At 49.7% G+C, this 21,446-nt stretch overlaps 1 protein-coding gene across 4 annotated transcripts in view; it reads right to left on the minus strand.

Moving 5' to 3' along the window:
- RPS6KA1 (ribosomal protein S6 kinase A1) overlaps positions 1-8,329 on the minus strand; it is a 44,267-nt gene extending 35,938 nt beyond the window's left edge. For 3 of the 4 annotated variants that reach the window (XM_051637808.1, XM_051637807.1, XM_051637804.1), the window contains exons 1-3: positions 8,168-8,329; positions 7,236-7,355; positions 5,410-5,649 (exon numbers count right to left, since the gene is read on the minus strand). In XM_051637808.1, the coding sequence (XP_051493768.1) occupies positions 5,410-5,472 (63 nt within the window). In that variant the 5' untranslated portion in view covers positions 5,473-5,649; positions 7,236-7,355; positions 8,168-8,329. The remainder of the gene's footprint in view (positions 1-5,409; positions 5,650-7,235; positions 7,356-8,167) is intronic. The other variant, XM_051637805.1, reaches the window with a different exon arrangement.
- Positions 8,330-21,446: the final 13,117 nt, after the last annotated feature.

Here is a 21,446-nt window from a genome sequence, read left to right on the forward strand (position 1 = left end):
GACATCAACCAGACATCTGTCTTTGGACCACACTGTCCCCTTCTGCCCCTTGGATCAAATTTAAGTTAGTGCCTTTTAAAACAAAGCAACATTTGCAATTGTGGATCATGAGGGAGCTTTGGGGCCACTCAGAAACCCCCCCTCTAATGCTGCACTCACTTCCCACAGCATTCCCTGAGTGCTTCCAGGTTCATACTCTTCTGCTTCCCCCAGGAGCTCATCACCCCTGGCTCTAAACCCTGCTCGTGGCTAGCTCATGAGAAAAGGTGTAAGGCTAAAGACCAATGAACCACAAGCTGAGTTTTCAGACACTTCATAGCCACAGACAACAGCCCAGAGTCTCCAAAGATCTTCTCATTTAGGTCTCTGCCCTCACACCTCAGCCCAAGCTGTGCTGCCTGCAGCACCACAGCTCAGTCCTACCATCATGTGGAGCACCACCAGGCCAGCTGGGGAGAAGACCACCTGCCCCTGGCTCTGCAATAGTTACATGTATATTGGATCTCCTCGGAGCTCCATAACTCACTTAAACTGGGCTGAAGTTCCCCTGTGTTTTCCAAAGCAAGCCAAGCTCCCCCAGAAGAACACTGCCCTGATGTTTACATGGAGCCCTTGGTGTCATTAGCACAATTAATAACTCAGAAGAGAAGCAAGAGTCTGTGTTTATGTAGAGCCTCTGCAAAGAGGGGGGGAGACACCAGCTCCTGATGATCAAGACTTGGAAACTCACTTATGTTTACTGGTTCAGCTGTCACAGATCAACGATCCATAACTTGCTGCTAATCCAAACCATGGCACAGGGAGGGCTGTTTATGTCCAAAACAGCTTCAGAAGTAGAATTTCCATGTTGGACAGAGGGAACCAGGGCTGAGTCACGCTCTGGAGAACAGATCTACAAGGCACGTGCAAGGAGAGGGGTGAGATGATGCATGGGACAAGCTCTTTCATTCCCCTGGGAAGACTAACACAAGAGTAAGAATGCAGGGTTTGTGCAACCCTACAGCTTCAAGGATAAACTGGGAGACACTGGGTGCTGCCTCTGGACCTGCCAGGCCTTGGGAGTGCTGTGTTTCATCAGCTCCCCACCCCCAGGAACACTTGTCCTACCCACTGCTGCTGACAGAAACCCATCCCACCTGGGGATGGGAGGGATGTGCAAAGAAAGAGATCAGTGTCCATAGATTTCCTGGGCATGAAGGTCCATGGTCTTAGAGGGATGAAGCTCCTGGTGAAACAGTCCCCTCCTCAAGCTGACAGAAGGCAGATGTGCAAGGAGAGAATTGCAGTATTTAGAGCCAAGTGCTTTCTTTCTACTCCTTATTCCCTCATATGGAATTCAAGAGCCATTTGTAAGCACCCAAGATGGAAACACCCACAGCGACAGACTCATCACCTCCCGAGATAAAATACACCCATTCCCCACATCCTGAGTAGAGCTGGAAGAGTTTGTGGGTTTCTAGCTTGGACATTTGTCTCTTCAAAATGTTTTATTCCTGCACTCCCCCTGCACAGGGTGTCAGGGGGTGCACGTGTGTTTGCCTCCGAGGCAGACACCCTCTTCTGGGGTTGAAAAGGAGCCTCCTGAATGTCCTCCTCTGAGAGCAACCCCAAAGATCTCCTGGCAACCAGGCAATACCTGCCTTATCCCTGCAGCTTTCCAGCTGCTTGAGGCGAGTGGAAATGGGGATTACAGCCGTAATCTGATGGGCACGTGGAGCTGCAGCCTGGCAGAGAGGGCACCTCTGGGTGACAATCAGCTCAGACTGTCCCAGAGATGACACAAAAGCCCCCCCCCTGTGCACACAAGCTGCTCTAATGAGTGTTCCCAACAGTGTGCAATAAAGTACACTGGGAAACAAGTGCAGTCAGTTATGCAACTGCCTGGCTGGACTTGGGAGATATTTATCTTAGGACATCTTGCACTTTAAATCTCTTTAATTCCACATAATCCACAGCCCAGGGAGCAATTTAGCCCACAGGCTGCTCGGATCTGAAACCAGGATGAGTTGCATCCCTGGCAGGACCATGGGAGACTGTGTCCACTTGGGCTGCAGCCCTGGAGTTGGCACCATCAGCACAAGCCATCCCAGATTATTGACAGCTCTGCTTCCCAAAGCAGCTTGCTGCTATTTCTGGACCTCTGGCTTTTGACTAGTCACTTTTGAGATGCCCACACACAACACAACAAGGTACCAGGCACCCAGAGGTTCTCTTTCACCCCATGTTGATGAAGCATTCCAGCAGGAAGGAGTGGGGGAAGAAACCCTTCACCCCAGAGCTTCTGCTAGTTGGACACCAGAACGTGGCATTTTGTTATCATTAAGTGGGATGTATGGATCTTGCCTATTGCAGTTCAGAGAAAGGAAACGATTCTGCAAAAATAAAGACCTCCAAAAGAACTCCAGTAGCCCAAACAGCCCGAGGAGTCTGTACACAAGGTGTCTCACAGGCAGAAGTCACTCAGCTTCTTCCACCCCATCTTTTAATCATGGTTTTATGCACTGCTCAGCTAAGATGCTCGAAAAATATATTCACTAACAGTTCCTGCTCAGTAAAGGGTGATACAGACATAGAGGCAAAAATAATTAGCTTGACGTGGTTGGGTTTGGTGTAATCCCACATCAGGTGTGTTGCTGTACGTTTGTGTAACAAGAGTTTAAGGAAAAGCCTGGTGCTGATGCCAGCCTCCCTCCCTATGGTGAGGAACTCACCCAGCTCCACTCTCTGTCACTGGTACTCTGCCCCAGCCAGGTTTTGCTGCTAAGCAAAATCCTGAATAATACAAAAAACAGAGAGAGGAAGGAGAAAAAAAAAAATAAAAGTATTAGGAAGCCAGCTCAGTCCCCAGGGACAGAAGGACTTTATAGAATCACAGCATGTCTTGGGTTGGAAGGGACCTCTAAAGGCCATTTAGTCCAACCCCTCCTACAATAAGCAGGGACATCAACTAGACCAGGTTGCCCCATCAAGCCTGACCTTGAATGTCTCCAGGGATGGGGCCTCCACCACCTCAATAGGCACCCAGTGCTCCACCACCTTCACATTAAAGAACTTTTTCCTCACGTCCAACCTAAATCTCCCCTCTCTAGCTTCAAACCACCACTCCTTGTTCTGTCATTACATGCTGATGTGAACAGTTCTTCCCCAGCCCTGCCTCCTGCAAGGGGTCAGTTCAAGGTCCCTCTGCCACCCAAGGTCCCTCTGCCACCCACTCCCAGGCATTTCCCCAGCACAGCTCCAGGCTGAGCTCTCATCAGCTGGGACAAGGGGATACCAGCTGCTCCTGGAGTGCAGTGGGAAAAAAAGCACCCAAATCCCTTCACAGTAGGGCTGGAGAGGCTCCATCAGCCTGGTGACAGCACCTCTGCTCCATGACTCAGACAGCAAAGGTTGGAGGAAGCTGGTTTCTAACCTGGATGGCAACGATCCCAGGGCAATTTACGTAACCAGCATTCCAGAAAAGTCTCGGTTTCTCAGTGGTGCCACCTTGTCCAGGAAAGGTGAAATCTTTCTCCTTGGGCCTCTACTCTTGCTGAATTTAACCTCTCCAGGTGTAACTCCCCACAAGCCCCAAGTCCCCCTCCAGTATTTGCAGATTTGCTGCTGGATCTGAGGATGTCAGCCCAGGCGACGGCAGCCAGGCCCAGAGGTGAGGAACATCCCTGATCTCCCCCCACTGGAACCAAGGACATGGACCTGCTCACCTCAACAGAAAGGGAGGTGAATTGCTAACATCCCACTTGTGAGAGAATGACTGATCTGCAGAAAACACCACCAGAAATACCACCTGCAAAAGGCTCCCGACCCTGGCCTCAAGCTCTGGCCAAGGTGAGGGGGGGTTCTCCCGTTTCGCTGCACAATGAACACCCCGGTCACTAATGCCATGGGGAGGACAGCTCTGGCTGCTGCCCTGGGGACACACCAGACCCCCCCGGCCGTTTCTGCTCACAGGGATCCCGTGATGCTGACACAGCACCTGCCTGGCACCTGGGAGACCTGGGCTTAGGGAGGGAACTCACCGCCCCGGGCACCGGCAGCGCTTCCCTCCCTGGCTTTTCAGGCTACTTTCCTACGAGGAAAAGAGAAGCCACAACTAAAAAGCCCTGTCTCCCAGCAATAACCTACTACTCCCTGGCTCTGGGCGCAAGAGGAGGTTTCAGGAACGGCCACCAAGTGGCTGCAGGACTTCCCTCCTCTCCCAGCCACGAGCACAAGCCCACCCTGGTGCCCCAAGGCATGAACCAGAGGGTTGGAGCCCACCACACCTCTGTGCCAGGGAACTCACAGCACAGCTGGATCCTCCCCACAGCACCCCAACCACACCGTGTGGCTCCAGGAGAAGCTATGCTGGATCTCCCTGAGGAAAATTAGGGACACCCATCCCTTCCCATCAGCAGCAGACCACCCTGCTGTCCCCACTCAAAGCAGAGCCCACTTAAGTGGCAATTTTAAATCGGAATGAGCAAACCCAACCATCACAACATCCCTAGGGATGACAGAGGATGGTGGAACAGCACCAAACCCAGCCAAAAGAATGGGAAAGCACCACGGGCTGAGTGAAGTAGCTGGGACAAAACCCTCAGCATCCCTTTGGTTTCTTCCCGGGAGAGCTGCTGGTTCCAGTTTGCATGAGAAGACGTTTTAACTGGAGAGTGCCCGAGCACACAGTGCCTCAGCCGGCTGCTCTGCACCGGCTGGAAACTGCTCCGAGCTGCCCCTGGATTCTGAAATGGCTGTGGTGCAGGGCTGCAGATACGGGCAGATGTTGTGCCCTGTCCTGCACATCTGCCTCCGGGGCTGAATTAGGAGGAAAAGAGCCAGAGGGAGGAGCAGGCACCCAGCCAGTGCCACAGGGCTGGGACAGGACTTTGAAACACAGCGAGCAGCCGGGGAGGGGGGATAATGAGGAAGACCCCGAATCCCCAACATTCATTCCCCAGCCCTTCAGCAGGGCTGTTTTCCCCCCTCTCACGGAACCGTCTGGATTGGAAAACACCTTTAAAACCCCCCGAGCCCGGCGCTGCCAAACCCACCACGTCCCCTCAGCACCGCATCGACGGGCTTTTTCAGACCCTCCCGGGGACGCTGACCCCACCACTGCCCGGGGCAGCTCCTTTCTGTCTGCGAGGAGATTTAGGAAGACGTTGCTGAATAACCAAAGGACAGGAACGGAGCGTGGAAAGCCTCGCTACCGAGCGCCGGGGCAGCCCCCCCAGGCAGCGCACGCCGTTCGCAGCCGGCCGGAGCCCTGCGCTACCTGGGGGGGCTGCTAAAATCCCCTTCCCCTCACCGAAGCCCCCCCTTTCGGACCCCCCCAGGAACCCTCCCGGGGCTACCGTAGCCCTCCCGGGCCGGTCGCTCCTTTGTTCGGCAGAGCTTCCCCCCTCCCCAAAGCCCGTCCCCGCTCACCTCCGTATCCAGATGCACCAGCTCCATGTTGGGCCAGGGTTCGGCTAGTTGGGCGAGCGGCATGCTGGCCCCTTGGGTTGCCCCAGGGGCGAGGGTTTAGGAGAGGAAAGGAGAGAAAGAGGCGTTGGAGCACCGGGCTCCCCCCCGGGCCGGGAGCGGCGGGGCGGAGAGGGGCGGAGAGGGGAGGAGCTGGTCCCGGGGAGCGGGGGGGGAAGCTCCAGCGAGCAGCTCGGGGTGGCTCTATAAAGGGACAAGGATGATTAGTAAAGGGGTTTGGGAGAAGAGAAGGCTCCAGGGAGACCTTAGAGCATCTTCCAGGGCCTGAAGGGGCTCCAGGAAAGCTGGGGAGGGGCTTGGGACAAGGGCAGGGAGGGAGAGGACAAGGGGGGTGGATTAAAACTGGAAGAGGGGAGATGGAGGTTGGAGATGAGGAGGGAATTCTTGGGTGTGAGGGTGGTGAGAGCCTGGCCCAGGTTGCCCAGGGAAGCTGTGGCTGCCCCATCCCTGGCAGTGTTGAAGGGCAGGTTGGATGGGGCTTGGAGCAACCTGGGCTGGTGGGAGGTGTCCCTGCCCATGCAGGGGGTTGGGACTGGATGATCTTGAAGGTCCCTTCCAACCCAAACCAGTCTGGGATTCTATGGCATGCACATTCCTCTGTGGGTAGCAGGAGGGGATCAGGAATGATCCAACCCCTGGTAGCTGCACCCTTCCCTAAGAAATTTTGGATGCAAACAGAGCCTAGATCTGCTGGTAGGGGCACTGCTTGCTCCACACAAGGTGAGAGGGGCTCTCACTGCTTGCTCATGTCTAGCAAAGGGAATCCTCAAGGCACCAAACACACACCAACTGTCCAACCCTTCCATGCCTGGGAAGCATTTTTTCCCCTCTAGGAGTGTCCAGCTGTTTCACTGAATGCTACTTAGCACTAGAAGGTGAGGAGAAACTCTGTGACAATTCAGATTGCTGCTCAGAGCAGGAAAACTGCTCTGGGAAATCTGGGTTCCAAGTTCGAGATGCGCCATGAGTCACTGCTCATCCCTGCCTGCCTTCCTCCCCCCTCCTGCCTTCCCTACAAAACATGGATAAAAAAACCAACATACCCACCTCTCTCCAGTGTTTGGAGAAGCTCAGAGAAAAGGTGCCTCAAGCACAAGTGTAATATTCAGGCCTCACCCTCACCTGCTGCCTCTCAAATAGGAAAATGTTCTTTTCTACTCCCTTTTTTTACCAAACCTCCAAGCTCCATGTTCTCATGTTTCATCACAGAATTATTTGTGAAAAAAAAACCATAACAAACCCACCTTTTTCAAAGGGTGCATGGCTATGGGCTGACTTCATCCAGGTGTGGCTGGAAATTTTTAATGAGCCTCAGTGAAAGCAGGTAGAGCCAGGGTTTGTATTCTGAGGGCACCTGGCCCAGGAACCAGGGCTGTGCAGCCCTTCACCTGCTCAGAGAGGGCAGCAAACTCCAAAAAAAAGCCAAATTAGGACAAAGCCCAGTGCTTTGAAAAATCCCAGTTAATCCTCCCAGCACCTGAAGCTAATCTCTAAATCACCATCAGGACCTGCTGTGATTTCGGGTAGAGCTGGTGTCTTTGTTTTGTTGGGTTTTTTGCCTGTGGGGGAATCAAGCACAGAAAATTCCTGTGGTGACACTAAGTGTTGGAGCCAAGCCTGGGAAGTGCTGTTCTCCAAGTCCTGTGCTCAGAGCCCTGCTCTGTGCCATAAGTGCTGGAGCCCCAGATGCAGGCATTAAATAACACAAATCCACCCAACTGGTACTAAGTGAGGTCCTTTTATAGCAAATTAAAACTCATGTCACTTACTGTTGGAGCAAGATGAAGCAGATCTGGTGGGGGGTTATTCATGCAGCTCCAGAGCTCTCCATCCTTTCCCCTCACTGCCTGGTACAAGGCTGGTGACATCCATCCTCCAGCTGCTGCAACCTGCTGTCAATGGCATCAGTAAAACCAGGATGGCAATGGCAGCATCTACCACCTTCATTGGTTTCCAAAATGCATCTCCCTTTCATTCTGCATCAGATGGGTCTAGGGTGGGGACACAGAGGGGGTGGGGGTAGGACAGAGCTCTCCACATCCTTTCTGGAAGGAGATTAAAATGAGGCACCACCTGGTGACCTGCAGTGTTTAACAAGGGCAGGGAGTGAGAGGACAAGGGGGGATGGAGAGAGTCCAGAGGAGGCCACAGAGATGATCCAAGGCTGGAGCAGCTCTGCTCTGGAGACAGGCTGGGAGAGTTGGGGTGTTCAGCCTGGAGAAGAGAAGGCTCCAGGGAGACCTTAGAGCACCTTCCAGGGCCTGAAGGGGCTCCAGGAAAGCTGGGGAGGGACTTGGGACAAGGGCAGGGAGTGATGGGACAAGGGGGGATGGATGAAAAGTGGAAGAGGGGAAACTGAGGCTGGACATGAGGAGGAAATTCTTGGCTGTGAGGGTGGTGAGAGCCTGGCCCAGGTTGCCCAGGGAAGCTGTGGCTGCCCCATCCCTGGCAGTGTTGAAGGGCAGGTTGGATGGGGCTTGGAGCAGCCTGGGCTGGTGGGAGGTGTCCCTGCCCATGCAGGGGGGTGGGGCTGGATGATCTTTAAGGTCCCTTCCAACCCAAACCATCCATGATTCTAAGAACACCAACCCCCATGAATATGACCTTTGAGTGTCACATCCTGGTGCACTTGGAGCTTCCCACAGGGAATACTGAAGCCATAATGCCAGGCACAAAGGCCATTTCCCATGTGATGACTCACCAAATGCCTCCCAGCCTCCAAGGAGGGTTAGGCATGGAGGTTGGGCAGGATCAGGTGCTGAGCAGTTAGTTATCCACAGCAGCTGTGGGGTAATCCCAGCCAGGCTGGTCACTGACTCCTGGGAAATTTCTGACTCCAAGGTCATGACTGTTACCATAAACACTAAAAAAAAAAAAAAAAAAAAAGAATAATAAAATTCTTTTGAAGTGTTGGGAAGTGGCATTTATGGGGTGGCAGACTCACCAGTGGAAAAGCAAGTCTTCATCTTCAAGGTGTCAGCAGAAGATTAAGGGGAAACATCCAGAGGAACCATCTGAGAGGCAGAGCAAGGCCTATTGCAGGTCAGAGAGGGAAGGGGGACAGGACCTGCTGCTCCTTCCAGCTCCTGGCAAGTCTATCAAGATGCAAAAAGCCCCTTGTATTTCACAGCAGAAAGACAAGCAGCTGGCCATGAACTTGACAAAAGACAGAAATTACAAAGCTTTATGGAGCAATGACTTCCTTAGGCTGGAAGGAAAAGGCAGGTCCAGGTACCACTGCATCTAAAGAAAACTAACAAATAGCCTGACCACTTTTTAAAGTAAAATAGCAAATTGAAGCTACTGCAGAGACCACAAACAACTTGTGCATAATTATCCCCTGCATCTCTTCTGAAAGGCTAGGAGAGGGTTTTGTTGAGGTAGTATCCTCAAAAATGACAGTAACACCCCCCAGAAAGCCTAGGGAACAGCACAGCAGCAATGCTGGGTAGACAAGTCAAGGTTTCTCAATCCCCAGTTGTGGGGCTCAAAGAGAAGCCATCAGTCTTCTGATAGAAGCTGTTATCAGACTGACCTCCCTTCAATTCCTGCACCAGATAATGCTGAATTGTAGCTATTGCCAGAAGGTGAAATGTGTCCCACCAGATTGCTGCTAAGTCCAGGGCAGGATGTCTGGGTAAGAGAAATGAGGTAGTTTTCTCCCCCAGGGTTTATTTCCTAGTCAAAGAGCAGCTATAAAAAGCAGCCCCTGTCCTGACAGCAGGGTACAAAGAGTGCTCTTTGGAGCTGAAGAGCAGAGCCTGCTGTTTGGGTGAGTGTCATGGCTAAATACAGTGATTAAAAGATACACTGGCTTTTTTTCTGAGGCAGTTGCAGGCTGGGAGAGCTGCTGCTGCTCTGGTGAGCAGAGACCCCCGACCAGCTTTTGGCCCTTTAGTCACTAGTGCATTTGCTGAAAATTTCAAATGCTGCCGCTTTCGTTTGGTTTTAAAACCATCAGCTCCTCCTCCAATACAAACTGTAGGTGTGTTTGCAGCTGGCTGGCTTCTGGTTTTCCTTTCCAGGGAGGCTGACAACACTCCTGCAGTCAGTTACCCCCAAAGAAGCACGTCCAAAGCGGGCACAGCGAGACTGATCCACGTCACCAGGTCCAATTATTCCAAAAGCTGCCCAAGTGATTCTCCAGCACAACACACAGTAACCCAGTGCTCCCATGGCTCATCACATCCATTCCTGTTCCTGCAGGAAGCCAGGCAGCACCTCTCACTAACTGCCTGCTTCATGCTACGCTGCTCTTACACATATAAGGCAATGCAAGAAGCTCGCAGGCACGAGAGCTCACCAGGCTGAGGCCCAAATGCCTGCTCCAATTTAGAGACTCCTGTAATCTGCTTTGTGTTTAAGCTGAGAAAGTGGCTTAATTAGTTCTTGCAGCAACCCTCTTTGTATTTTTAAGATTGACTAATCAGTTCTGTGGCTCATTGTTATCTCTGCTGTGCTAAGAGGGAAACTGAGTCATGTTCTCGATAGGTAGAACTTGAACTCCACGTCCTGTCTTCTAATCCCCAGCTCTCAATGCATCATCTCATTTCCTTGCTTCTCCGGCTTTCTTTTTCCACCATGAAGGAAGAGATGATAGATCACCTTGTTTTGATCCCAGGGACACATTTTTCTTCAGTGTGGTACAAACATCACACTGCAGATAGAAAGCAGGGCTCTCACGAAGGAGAAACTCTGGCTGCCTTCACCAGCAGAATTTGTCTTCTGCTTTCCTGCCAAGACTTCTTGCCCTTCCTCAGCACCTGGTGGGACTGCAGCTGCCTCAAATGCCAGTGTTTCCCAAGACAGGTCCAGGCAGCAGTTGGAATGCAGATCCTACACCACAGGGAGAGGGATGGAGCTCCTCAGGGAGCACTGCCCAGGGCAGCTCATGTTCCCCTGTGAGGGCTCTGGGCAGACTGGAGGCTTTTCCACAGAACAGACACCTTGATCCTCTGCTGGTATTTCCCACAAAGGTGAGTGTGGGGCTGCCTAGCTCAGCTCACTGCCTTGCTGAAGCTGTGCAGCACGTCTGGAACCTTTTATTTTGCAGAATAAATTGCGTTTTGTCTGCTGGTTCTGCAAATTAGGCTGAGAGAGTTGGGGGTGTTCAGCCTGGAGAAGAGAAGGCTCCAGGGAGACCTTAGAGCACCTTCCAGGGCCTGAAGGGGCTCCAGGAAAGCTGGGGAGGGACTTGGGACGAGGGCAGGGAGGGAGATGACAAGGGGGATGGATGAAAACTGAAAGAGGGAGATTGAGTTTGGACATGAGGAGGAAACTCTTGGGTGTGAGGGTGGTGAGACCCTGGCCCAGGTTGCCCAGGGAAGCTGTGGCTGCCCCATCCCTGGCAGTGTTGAAGGGCAGGTTGGATGGGGCTTGGAGCAACCTGGGCTGGTGGGAGGTGTCCCTGCCCATGCAGGGGGTTGGATCTAGATGATCTTTAAGGTCCCTTCCAACCCAAACAATTCCATGATGCTATGATGATGAATTCCCAGCCTGCTAAGCCCACTCTGCTTCCATGTGGTATCACTGAAAACCACGCTGTCCCTCTGTAGACCAGATCTTCTGAAACATCTCCTGGGGAGCCCCTGGCTGAGGCACACGCAGCTCAAGCCAGGGAGGAGTTTTACCAGCAGCACTGATTAAGCTGTTGGCTCCAGGAAACGTGCTTAATTTGTGAATTTTGCTCCAGGAAACACACTCAGTTTGTCAATTTTGCACCTATTTCTCAGGAACACTGAACTGCAGCCAAGAGATGCCTTGAGAAGAGGGACTTGCAGAGCTGGGATGAGCCCAAGGAAGGCAGGGGAGGCGATGGGGAATGAGGCAGGAGGCCATATCTGCTGGTTGTCATGGATACAATCACTGCTGGTCTCCTGTATCAGTTACCTTCCCTTCCTGGATGCAAATAAAGGAGTGGTGGTCTGCTCCTCTGCCTACACAAGGCACAGCCCTTGACATCCAAACAAAAGGAGAAAATCATCTGTTTCAAACCCAGACATTTCTTCTCAGCATCATCTGAGGGGCGAGTGGGAGGCTAGACTTGCTTTTCAGTATTCCAATTCTGTGAGGCTGATAAAGCTCTGCCCAACTGCATCTGGGGCTATCCCAACCTCTGGCTATCTCCTAGGACCTCAGAGGAGCTGTTTGCACAACCCAGTCAGCCTTGGCTCCCCCTCAACCTTTTGGATTCATCACAAGCTGCTACAGACTCAGACTCTGCCGGCTGCACGTGCCGTGGCTCACACACACCCGGGCAGATCTCTGCAGGCTCCAGTGACTTCAGCTCCCTGTTTCCAAGGAAAAACAAGAGGTCAAGTGTGGCTCAAACTACACCTGAAAAAGGCTTTTGTATAATACAGAAGCAAATGGCTTTCTTTTCTTTCATTTTTAAAGCAGGTTTCCAGCCCAGGTGGCAAGTTATTTACAGCGAGTTAGGCGGCAAATTTTGTTTTCAATTAGCAGCCAAATCTGTTTGTAGTTTATTTCAGTGGAGTGCTAGGGAGGGAGTGATAACATGAAAGAGAAAACTATTAGAAACTGTAAACAGAAGTGAAACTGCCAGGCCTGTTTTCACTGTCCCCTCGCCAGGGAAAAAGCTGAGTAAACAACCCTGTTAAGTACAGTTGGTTTTTACGGTCCTTTTAGGTTTAAGAAATTGTAAACAAGCAATAGGGCTTTTAACTGGATACAAATAAATGCCCTCAGTTTTGTGCTACTTCCAGAGCACACAGGTCCCAGTTTCTCCAGACCGAGTAGGGGAAAACAAAAGCCCAGTTCAACAGAAACTCAGAGCTCCAGCAAGAGGAAAATGTCATTCCAGTGTTTGCAGTCTCAAGCCTCACGTAACTGAACAAGCCTCGTCCTGCTTAACAGGGCACAGAAAAACACCCCTTCCTGATTACCCCATTCCACAGTTTGGCCCATCATTCGGAGTGAAAAACAAACCAACGTAGCATTTCAAAACTGGGAATGAATTTCAGAAATCCTGATGAGAAGCCTTAAGACCCCAGCAAACTATTTTCCTTAGGGGGAAAAAAAATAACCAAGTACCTCAGGCTTCCTTTCTGATTTGTTCAGAACTGACACACTCGTGACTGGCAGGATTTTACTTCTCAGTTCTCTTACAAAACAGAGACTTGTTGCACACATTCAGCCTTGAAAAGCCACATCCTCAAAATAACCAGAGAAATAAACTTCCAGAATACGAGCAATGATCCTGACTGGGAATATTTTGACCTCATGACCACTTGTATTATGCAGGAAGCCAAAAAACAAGCACAGTTTGCTGGAAAGGTGTGGGAAAGAGATGCCTTCAGCATTCAGGGAGAGAAAAGCAGGTCTCCAGCTTCTCTTCCAATAACCCTTGTTTTCTGTCTTTTAGAAAGTGATGAAAACTGGGCAGCAGCTCAGATATGACTCAGCCAGCTCTGCATGGCCAGGTAGCAGCTACAACTACACAGGTGCTCAATGGTTTTCCTTGTTGGGGAAGGAACAAAAGGCACAACAGGTTCAGGGAAATCAGAAACCTGATTCCCTGGCAAAAGACAATCTATCTGTCCCTCATCAGCATCACAAAACCAAATAGTTTCTGGAGTTAGTGAGGCTCTTCCAGAATCTGCAGTGTTGCATGGCTTGCAGCACACTAAAATGGTGAAGAAACAGAGGGTTGGTATTTTGCTGCTTGACTATTTAAATTGCCCTTTTTCTCCTCTCATCTTTGTGATGAGTCAAGGAAGGGAGCTCAGAGATGGCCCTTCAGACACACTTCTTTCCACAAGAGGCACTTGGGGTTTGTAGGAGCAATGGAAGGACTGTCCAGCTGGGCCTTCTCTGGCTCTCTGAGGAGAGGCTTGGTGCATTTCTTGGTGAGTTTACCTGCAGTACTTACACCTCCACTCATGAGCAAGGAACCACTTCATGATCCTTAACCAGAAAAATCCCCTGCCAGAATTACTCTCTAGTGCCCACACAGGCATTAAAAGCTCAGCCCAAAGTGTCTTCCATTCACAGGCTAAAAACCCACCTGCCTGATTCTTGGCATGCTGCTCTCATTTCATTGTCACACTCTTGGTTTGCTCAGAAAAGATAATTTCTAAGATCAAAAGCAAGAAGCTTACTTTTCTCTTTCTTCTGCTAACCTTTGTGGTCACCTGTGTGATTAAAACCTGTCTCCTTGCTCCTCTGGGGCTGGGTCTCTCCTCTGCCACTGTGAAGAGGGAGGGGGATGTTCCTCAGACAGTTTTGCCACCAGGGCCTCAAGATTTTTTTAACAGAGAAACGTGTTCCAACATTCACATGCAAGAATTCATAACAGAAGAACATGAAAAAACTTAAAATAATCAAAGACATTATTAAACTTGAAAGCCTTTTCTTAAACATAAGGGTATTCTACAGTCCTTAAAGTAGTTCAGGAGAAATGCTGCTATTAGCTGTCAACACCCAGTCCCACCACACACTTGTTGAAAGCTAATATTGATCAACTGGGATGGAAAACAGGTTTTTGGCAGCTGTTTGCCAGCTCCTTGGAAATTAATATGGGAGTCAATTGCCAAGGGACAAATGTCCCTTCTCCAAGCTCACTTTTGGCACCAGCTCACCTGCTGCCACAAGTGTTTCAGATGAGGAAGATGGAGGCAGAAAGGGATGGGTTTCAATATCTTCGCTTAGAAATTAATTTTCCAGTGAAATGGAAGGGTTGTACAAACCAGTCCGGATCAAGAAGAGGGAAAACCTAGAGTATCAGCCCCCTTATGGTCCTGCAGTCGCAGGGAAAACAGAGTTAGTTGCCTCCCAGGGCAAGACGTGGGTGCCGGCAGGTCCCTCTGCTGAGGAGAGCCCGGCACTGCACGGGGACCTGCACAAGGCAGCTGCGAGGGGAACAGCTGCCGGGGGAGCTGCACAAAGCGCAGGGAAGCCCCGGTTCTGTCTTGACCTCCACCTGGTTGTGTCACGAGCTCCCTGCTCAGGCACCGTTTCCCCATCCCGGGCAGGAACCCAACGCTTCTGATCTGTGAAAATCCATCAGGGCGCTTCCGAGCGCTCGGGGGCACGAGCACCCAGCAGGAGAGGGACCTTGGGATGACATTGGGCTGTTTTATCTTCAACCATCTGTTTACTCATGTGTGCAGCCAGGTATTCCAGTACAGACTATAACCTAGCTGGGACCAGCACACCTCAGACTGAGCAGTGTGCCCCTCAGGCCCAGCTGGACTTGCCTTTTCCTCCCCAAACACAAACCATAAGCTCAGCTTAGGGCTGGTTCATCCTTTGCTTGTTCATTTACTGAGTTAAACAGCAAGCCCAACTTCCAAAGTATTACCAGAGTAAGAATCCTGGTCTGCTCATTTGGCTAATCAGTGAAAAAAAAAAGAGATTTGTTAGCCAGGAACTAGCAGGGCAGGGTGACAGGGCCCGTTTACTGGAGACATGTGAAAAAAAAGGGCATTTTTCAGTCCAACACACACTCAGATCTCCCTGACACGTTTGAGTCCAATGTTTGCTACATCTTCAAGCCACAGCATTTACATTTGGGACTGGAAATCTCTGCTTTCAGCCCTTCCCCTGTAATTCTGGGTGGTGTTTTGCCCACTTCACCCCATAAATGCAAAAATTCCCACCCCAATAAATGCATAAAACCCTGCCCCAAGCAGGGAGTGAAGAAAAGGAAGGAGTTTGGCCTACCAGGAGCTCATCTTTCCATTCTGTATTCACTTCAAGGAAGTATCATGAGGGTGTCAAGTGCTTTTCACATGCAATCTCACCAACTCTGGGAAGCAGCCACTTCCTTTCCCACTTTACACACTGCTCCCTGGTAAAGGCAAACATGCAAAACACGTGTTAGAAGGTGATAACCCAAAAAGGAAGGTATTTCATTATGGAAAAGGTGAAGGAAAACCAGCTCTCTGCAATGGCTGGCATTGCTTCAGCCCAACACACATTCCAGGATGGAATTCTGTGAGGCTTAACAAATGAACTGCTGGGAAAAGTTGCTGGGCTAGTAAACTGAGCACAGGGTTCTACAGCATCACAGAAATCAAGCTAGTCCCACTTTTAATGAGCATCTCGCACAAACATTACAATTCATGTCCTAGATTTAGCTCCTAGGAGCAAAGCACAAGTCCTGGCACACAACAGCAAAAGGCAACGTGACAAAAAGCACAAGAAGCTTTTCAACACAGTATCATTGTCTTTGAACAATCTGATCGATTCTGTGATCTTACGTTGAAGATTCAGCAAGTCTGGTATCAGCAGGTTGGACCCTCAAGCCCCAAAGTGACAAGGTTTATATGATACCTACTTAAATCTGGGGTTGGGTTAAAGTATCCCTTCCCCAGCTGAGGACAGATGAGATGAATAGCAGCAGCTCTAGTTTAGGCTTAAACTTTCAGGACATGTGTCACAGCAGCTGCAATAACTGCCTGAGGAAGTAAAGGAATGGTCCAGAGATTCTTAAAATAGAATTTGGGAAGCCCAGGTTCAAAGCCTTGCTGCACCACGGGAGGTTCCTGGGAGGTGACAGCTATGCCTGGAAACTGATGATGAGCTGAGCACTCCTGGATTTCAAGCAAAAAATATAACAGAAACTGGAAAGTGCACACATCTACAGATACATTAGAGGCTCAGAGGGGACTCACACTGCTCAGGGGATTATTGTCTGCCTGACGTGGCTCCTCTGAAGGCAGCAGAAGAGCAGGGTGCCCGTGGTCGCTGGAGGAGCGCTCCTCCCGCTGTCTGAAAGCAAACAACACACACGAGATGGTGACAAACCAGGCTTCAGGCTCCCAGGTTTGTTGTCTGGCAGCTCGTGCTGCGTTTGGACACTGCCTGTTGGCTTCCAACGCCCATTCTGTGTTTCCTGGTACCACCGTGTGGTGAAGGGAAGGAACAGGCTGTTAATCAAAGTGGTGTTAATCAGCTACACAGCAGCACCCAAATCCCCGGGGAGGGAGACCCAGCGAGGCTGCCAAACTCAGCCTTCCCGTGGCAGCAACAGGACCCAGCTGACCTCTGCAACCCTGCACGAGAAATTAATTCAGTATCAATGGAATTTTCCTTCCTTTGATTGCTGCAGGGCTTTGCCAACAAGGAAGCTAAGCTGGTCATGGTTTGGCAGGGAAACCTGGGCACCTTAACCAGGCTACAGTCCAACAAAATCTATTCACCAAACACTCCCAGCATAGGAACAACCTCTGGTATTATTTCCAGTATGAAAGGAATGATAAGAAAACCTAATTTAATTGCCCAATCAGGCTAGACTAAAAACCCTCTAACTTATGTATATTCAGTTCTGAGATTAACACTTATTTCCATCAATAATAAGCACCAAGACAGCACTTAGTCAGAATAAAGGCAATGCTAAAATAGAAATCTAGAGTAATTACATTAATAGTAACTCTTCTCTTGCTTCACCATTGCTGTCTACACTCACCTCTGTACAGCAAGAGCAACCAACAAGCTTGAGAGCCGGGGAGAGCTGGTGCCCAGAGGGAAACTGGTTAAAAAACACAAAGTAGAAGACTTTGCTTGCATTCAGACCTGCTTTGCAACTCAGTGGGATGATTAAGATAAAATTAAATCTGCTACCAAAGCTGTTCAGAAGGGGAAACCTAGCAAGTGTGGGGTTTAAGTATCTAGTAGCAAATTGCAAAAGTCTGCAGGTGCTTTGGAAGGTGGAGAGGTGAGATCCTACAGCTCTGGGTCATCTGCATCCCCTGTAGCACCATTCCTTCTATGGCCTCTTTGTACTTTCTTCAGGCTGGTTTTATGCACCTAAGGTGAGAAAATGTTCTTGTTTGGAGGCTTTAATGAATTGCAATAGATCTCACATTTAGGAACTTTTCCCTGATTCTTTCTGGTGCTATTTTTTCTGTCACACCACAGATTTCCTCCTGTCTTAAAAAGTCCTTTTTGCAAGGAGGTTAAAAACTCAAATTGTCAGAAAAGTTTTTTTTAAAAACCATCCTAAGTCCTAATGGCACCTTACTAGAGCTCTTTATTAGTCACTGTCTCCTCATCAGCCTCAATCAAACTTCACTGAGGAACACCTCCTCCTGTGCCACCTCCTTCCCAACCCTCACCACTGAGGATGGGCTCACACTGTAAATTGTGAGTTTAACCAGAGCTCCATTTCATCTCTGCAAACTGCAGGATAAGGACCCATTTCTCAGAAATTATGTTCAGCAATATTAGTCTCTGGGTATGGTTATTACCATATCTGGGATGATTTAGGGACAATGAAATCCCTGTGCCATCAGGCTAGGTGATTCTTCCAACACAAACCATCTTGCAACTCAATATTCACCCAGTGCACTCAGTGAAATTGAGCCTGTTTTCCTTCCTTGTTCCTTTTCACACCCACCCAGGGCAGGGCTTGGCTGACAGGAGGAACATACAGTCATTTTTTCCAAATAGAATTGAGCTCTGTGAATGCAAGATTAAAACTGCTGCAGGAGGAAATTAGCCTCAAATTCAAAACTGTTAATCCGAGGGCACTGGGGGGGAGCAGGGACAGGAGTTTGTCATTCTTAGGGAGTCCACCCAACACATCTGGTTCACTGGGTTTTTTAAGGCTTTCACTTGAACAGAAAGCCACAGTTGGTTTTATTGGTTATATTTTTAAATTGTTTATATTTACTGGTTTATAAAGACAGGTTGAGAGAGCTGGGAGTGTTCAGCCTGGAGAACAGAAGGCTCCAGGGAGACCTTAGAGAACCTTCCAGGGCCTGAAGGGGCTCCAGGAAAGCTGGGGAGGGGCTTGGGACAAAGGCAGGGAGGGAGAGGACAAGGGGGATGGATTAAAACTGGAAGAGGGAGATTGAGGTTGGAGATGAGGAGGAAATTTTTGGGTGTGAGGGTGGTGAGACCCTGGCCCAGGTTGGCCAGGGAAGCTGTGGCTGCCCCATCCCTGGCAGTGTTGAAGGGCAGGTTGGATGGGGCTTGGAGCAACCTGGGCTGGTGGGAGGTGTCCCTGCCCATGCAGGGGGTTGGGACTGGATGATCTTGAAGGTCCCTTCCAACCCAAACCAGTCTGGGATTCTATGATTGAGGTTAAGGTGGTTGTGTAGGATTACAATAAGTAACCCACTGCTCTGCAACTACCTCGCATTAACTTCTACCCAGTTTTAACCATCACTTCATGCACCACTTTGAGGAATCCAGAGCCTCTGCTCTATCATTTCCCACTAATCTAATTGTTCTTAAGACCAGTTTCCCACAAGACCCCAGCAAAAATATGAAGTATTAGGAAAACAAGAACCATCCACAGGCTCTGCTGGAAGCCTGCCAAAGATTTCAGCTCTGTTAAAAATCCAGCCATTCCTTGCTACCTTGCCTATTAACAGGGAAATAACTGATAGCAGCTGGGGTCTATTTCCCAGATAATTTGTGCTGAAATTAATAAACTGAGAAACAATTCAGTGGTATAGCCACTAATTTGCAATTATGCAAACCATACTGGTGCCCAACTACCTCTTCAAGGCCTGATAAGGAACACTAAACCCTGCCTTTCTATCCCCAGTGGGGACTCTCTGGATCCTGCATGTGGCTGTTCCCTTCTGCATACAAGAAGCTGCAATCCAGGCAGCAGATCCCCCTGGAATATTGCATCAGGCTTCTGGTTGTTTCTTTTACAAGTCAAGTTCTGTAAGAGGAAGGATAAAATGAAGGTGGGAAAGGCATCAGCAGAGCAAGAAAAATGATCACATAAACTGACAGGGAATGTTCAGAACTGGGTAATTAGCAGAAAGACAAAAAGCTTTTGTGTTTTATTCTCAGTACAGGACACATCCAACATACCTAGCACAGCTTCCACAGTCTAAAAGGAAGCAGTGGAGCTGAACATTGCCAGGATTCCTGCTTCCTAACCCTTCCTACATGGTATTGCTGGTCCTCAGGATACCAACATAGAATCTCAGACTGGTTTGGGTTGGAAGGGACCTTCAAGATCATCCAGTCCCACCCCCTGCATGGGCAGGGACACCTCCCACCAGCCCAGGTTGCTCCAAGCCCCATCCAACCTGCCCTTCAACACTGCCAGGGATGGGGCAGCCACAGCTTCCCTGGGCAACCTGGGCCAGGCTCTCACCACCCTCACACCCAAGAATTTCCTCCTCATGTCCAACCTCCATCTCCCCTCTGCCAGTTTTAATCCATCCCCCCCCTTGTCCTCTCCCTCCCTGCCCTTGTCCCAAGTCCCTCCCCAGCTTTCCTGGAGCCGCTTCAGGCCCTGGAAGATGCTCTAAGGTCTCCCTGGAGCCTTCTCTTCTCCAGGCTGAACAGTGGACAAACACGTGGACAAAAACCCAGGGGCTGGTGTCCTCCACAACAGGGACAAATCCCTAGGTGGGATACTTGAGCAAAGCCCAGGAATACATCCCAGCTGACAGGACTGTCTCTCTCTACACCTCATACTTGTATTTTTACCTCAGGTTAGTCCAAACCATGCCCTTTCCTCAGCATGTGGGAACTGCCACGGTGCATTCCCAGGAGTTTGAGTGCTCAGAGCCTCAGCTTGATTTAAACTATGATGCTCTCTACCTTTTAAGGTGAAAAATAATTGCACGTTACTGTATCCAGGAAATCAAGGGGGAGCTTTTCAAGTTAAGCTTTGTTTCCACCAAACCCTGGTGGTCTCCAAGTTTTTTGTAAGCTCAAACAAATGGGACAAAACACATGCTAATGCCCAGACCACCTGACAGGCCAGCTTTTGAAATGCACCCGGCAGCCTAAATCCCATTCCCAGAGGATACAGAGAGACAATTTTCCATGTAAAACGATTACAATTTAAAAGAAAAACTTATTTTTAGCTCAAGGCATTCTGGCAGCTGGAGATGCAGATTTGTGGCTCTTCTAACCACTAAACACACAGGGATTGCAGCATTGCCTGCTCTTTAGCTTTTAATTTACAGAACTAATTAGCTGGATTGACTGTCTTTAGCTTCCCTTCCCCTCTGTTTGCTTAAAGAGGAATAGATGAGCCCTGTGTGTCAGGTCAAGCCCAACAGGCCAATAATTCCAGCACAAGGAGGCTGGTGGGAAACACTTTGGATGCAGCAAGAGCTTCACGTTGTGTGGCAGCAAATTTGTGTGTCTCTTTGTGCAGGAGGGGGTGAGCCAGGCAGAGCCCCCACCTGGCCAAGACACAGATCATGTGGAGGAGTTAAAGCTTCCCCAGCTCCTACAGATGTTCTGATCATGAGATTCTGGACTGGGATAAAGGAAAACACGGGAGTTTTGTAACAAAAATCAAAATGTCAATAATTTCCAAAGCATATTCTGGGATCAGTATGAGGGAACACGTGTGGGAAAGCCATGGAGGCAGTGGATCCACTACACCCAAAGTTTGGAAGTTCCCTGGTTAGCAGAACTACAGAGAAACCTACGTGGCAGTTACACAGAAAATAATAATTTTCCTGGAGAAAATGCCCCATTCCAGTAACACACAGAACACCACCACAGAGCTCAGACTTCCAGCTACTGAAATGATTAATAGTTAAGCAGCAAGTTCTTCAACAGAAAGAAAGCCTGCAATTACACTTGATTAGCAGTGCTTTATTTAATGACTAGGGGATGAAGAGACCTTCCAACCACAAAGATGCTCATGAACACCAGAGCATTCCAGCTGGCAACCTGTTCAAAACCCTGTTCCTCTTGGAACTGCTCCCTCTCCTTGCAGAAGCCCAAGAGGCTCTGGGAAGGCCAGGCAGAATATTTCAAAATTCCTCCATTTAAAACATTTAATTAAAATGTTATTGCAATATAATTACATTATTACGAGGTGAAATCCCACTTTCACCACCCAGAAAGCACTTGCAGCATCACACAGGTTGGAAAACCCAGTCTCAGACCATTCCACAGCCTCCAGGCTTGTCTCCCTACTACTGGAAAACTCACTCACTGGGAAATGCTCAAGTTCAGACCCATCATCAGCCCTCAGGTGCTTCAACTCAACAAGAGCCTCTTCCACAGGACACACCAAC

The sequence above is a fragment of the Apus apus genome, chromosome 21 (genome assembly GCF_020740795.1).
Source record: "Apus apus isolate bApuApu2 chromosome 21, bApuApu2.pri.cur, whole genome shotgun sequence".
In the NCBI taxonomy this organism is placed as follows: Eukaryota; Metazoa; Chordata; class Aves; order Apodiformes; family Apodidae; genus Apus; species Apus apus.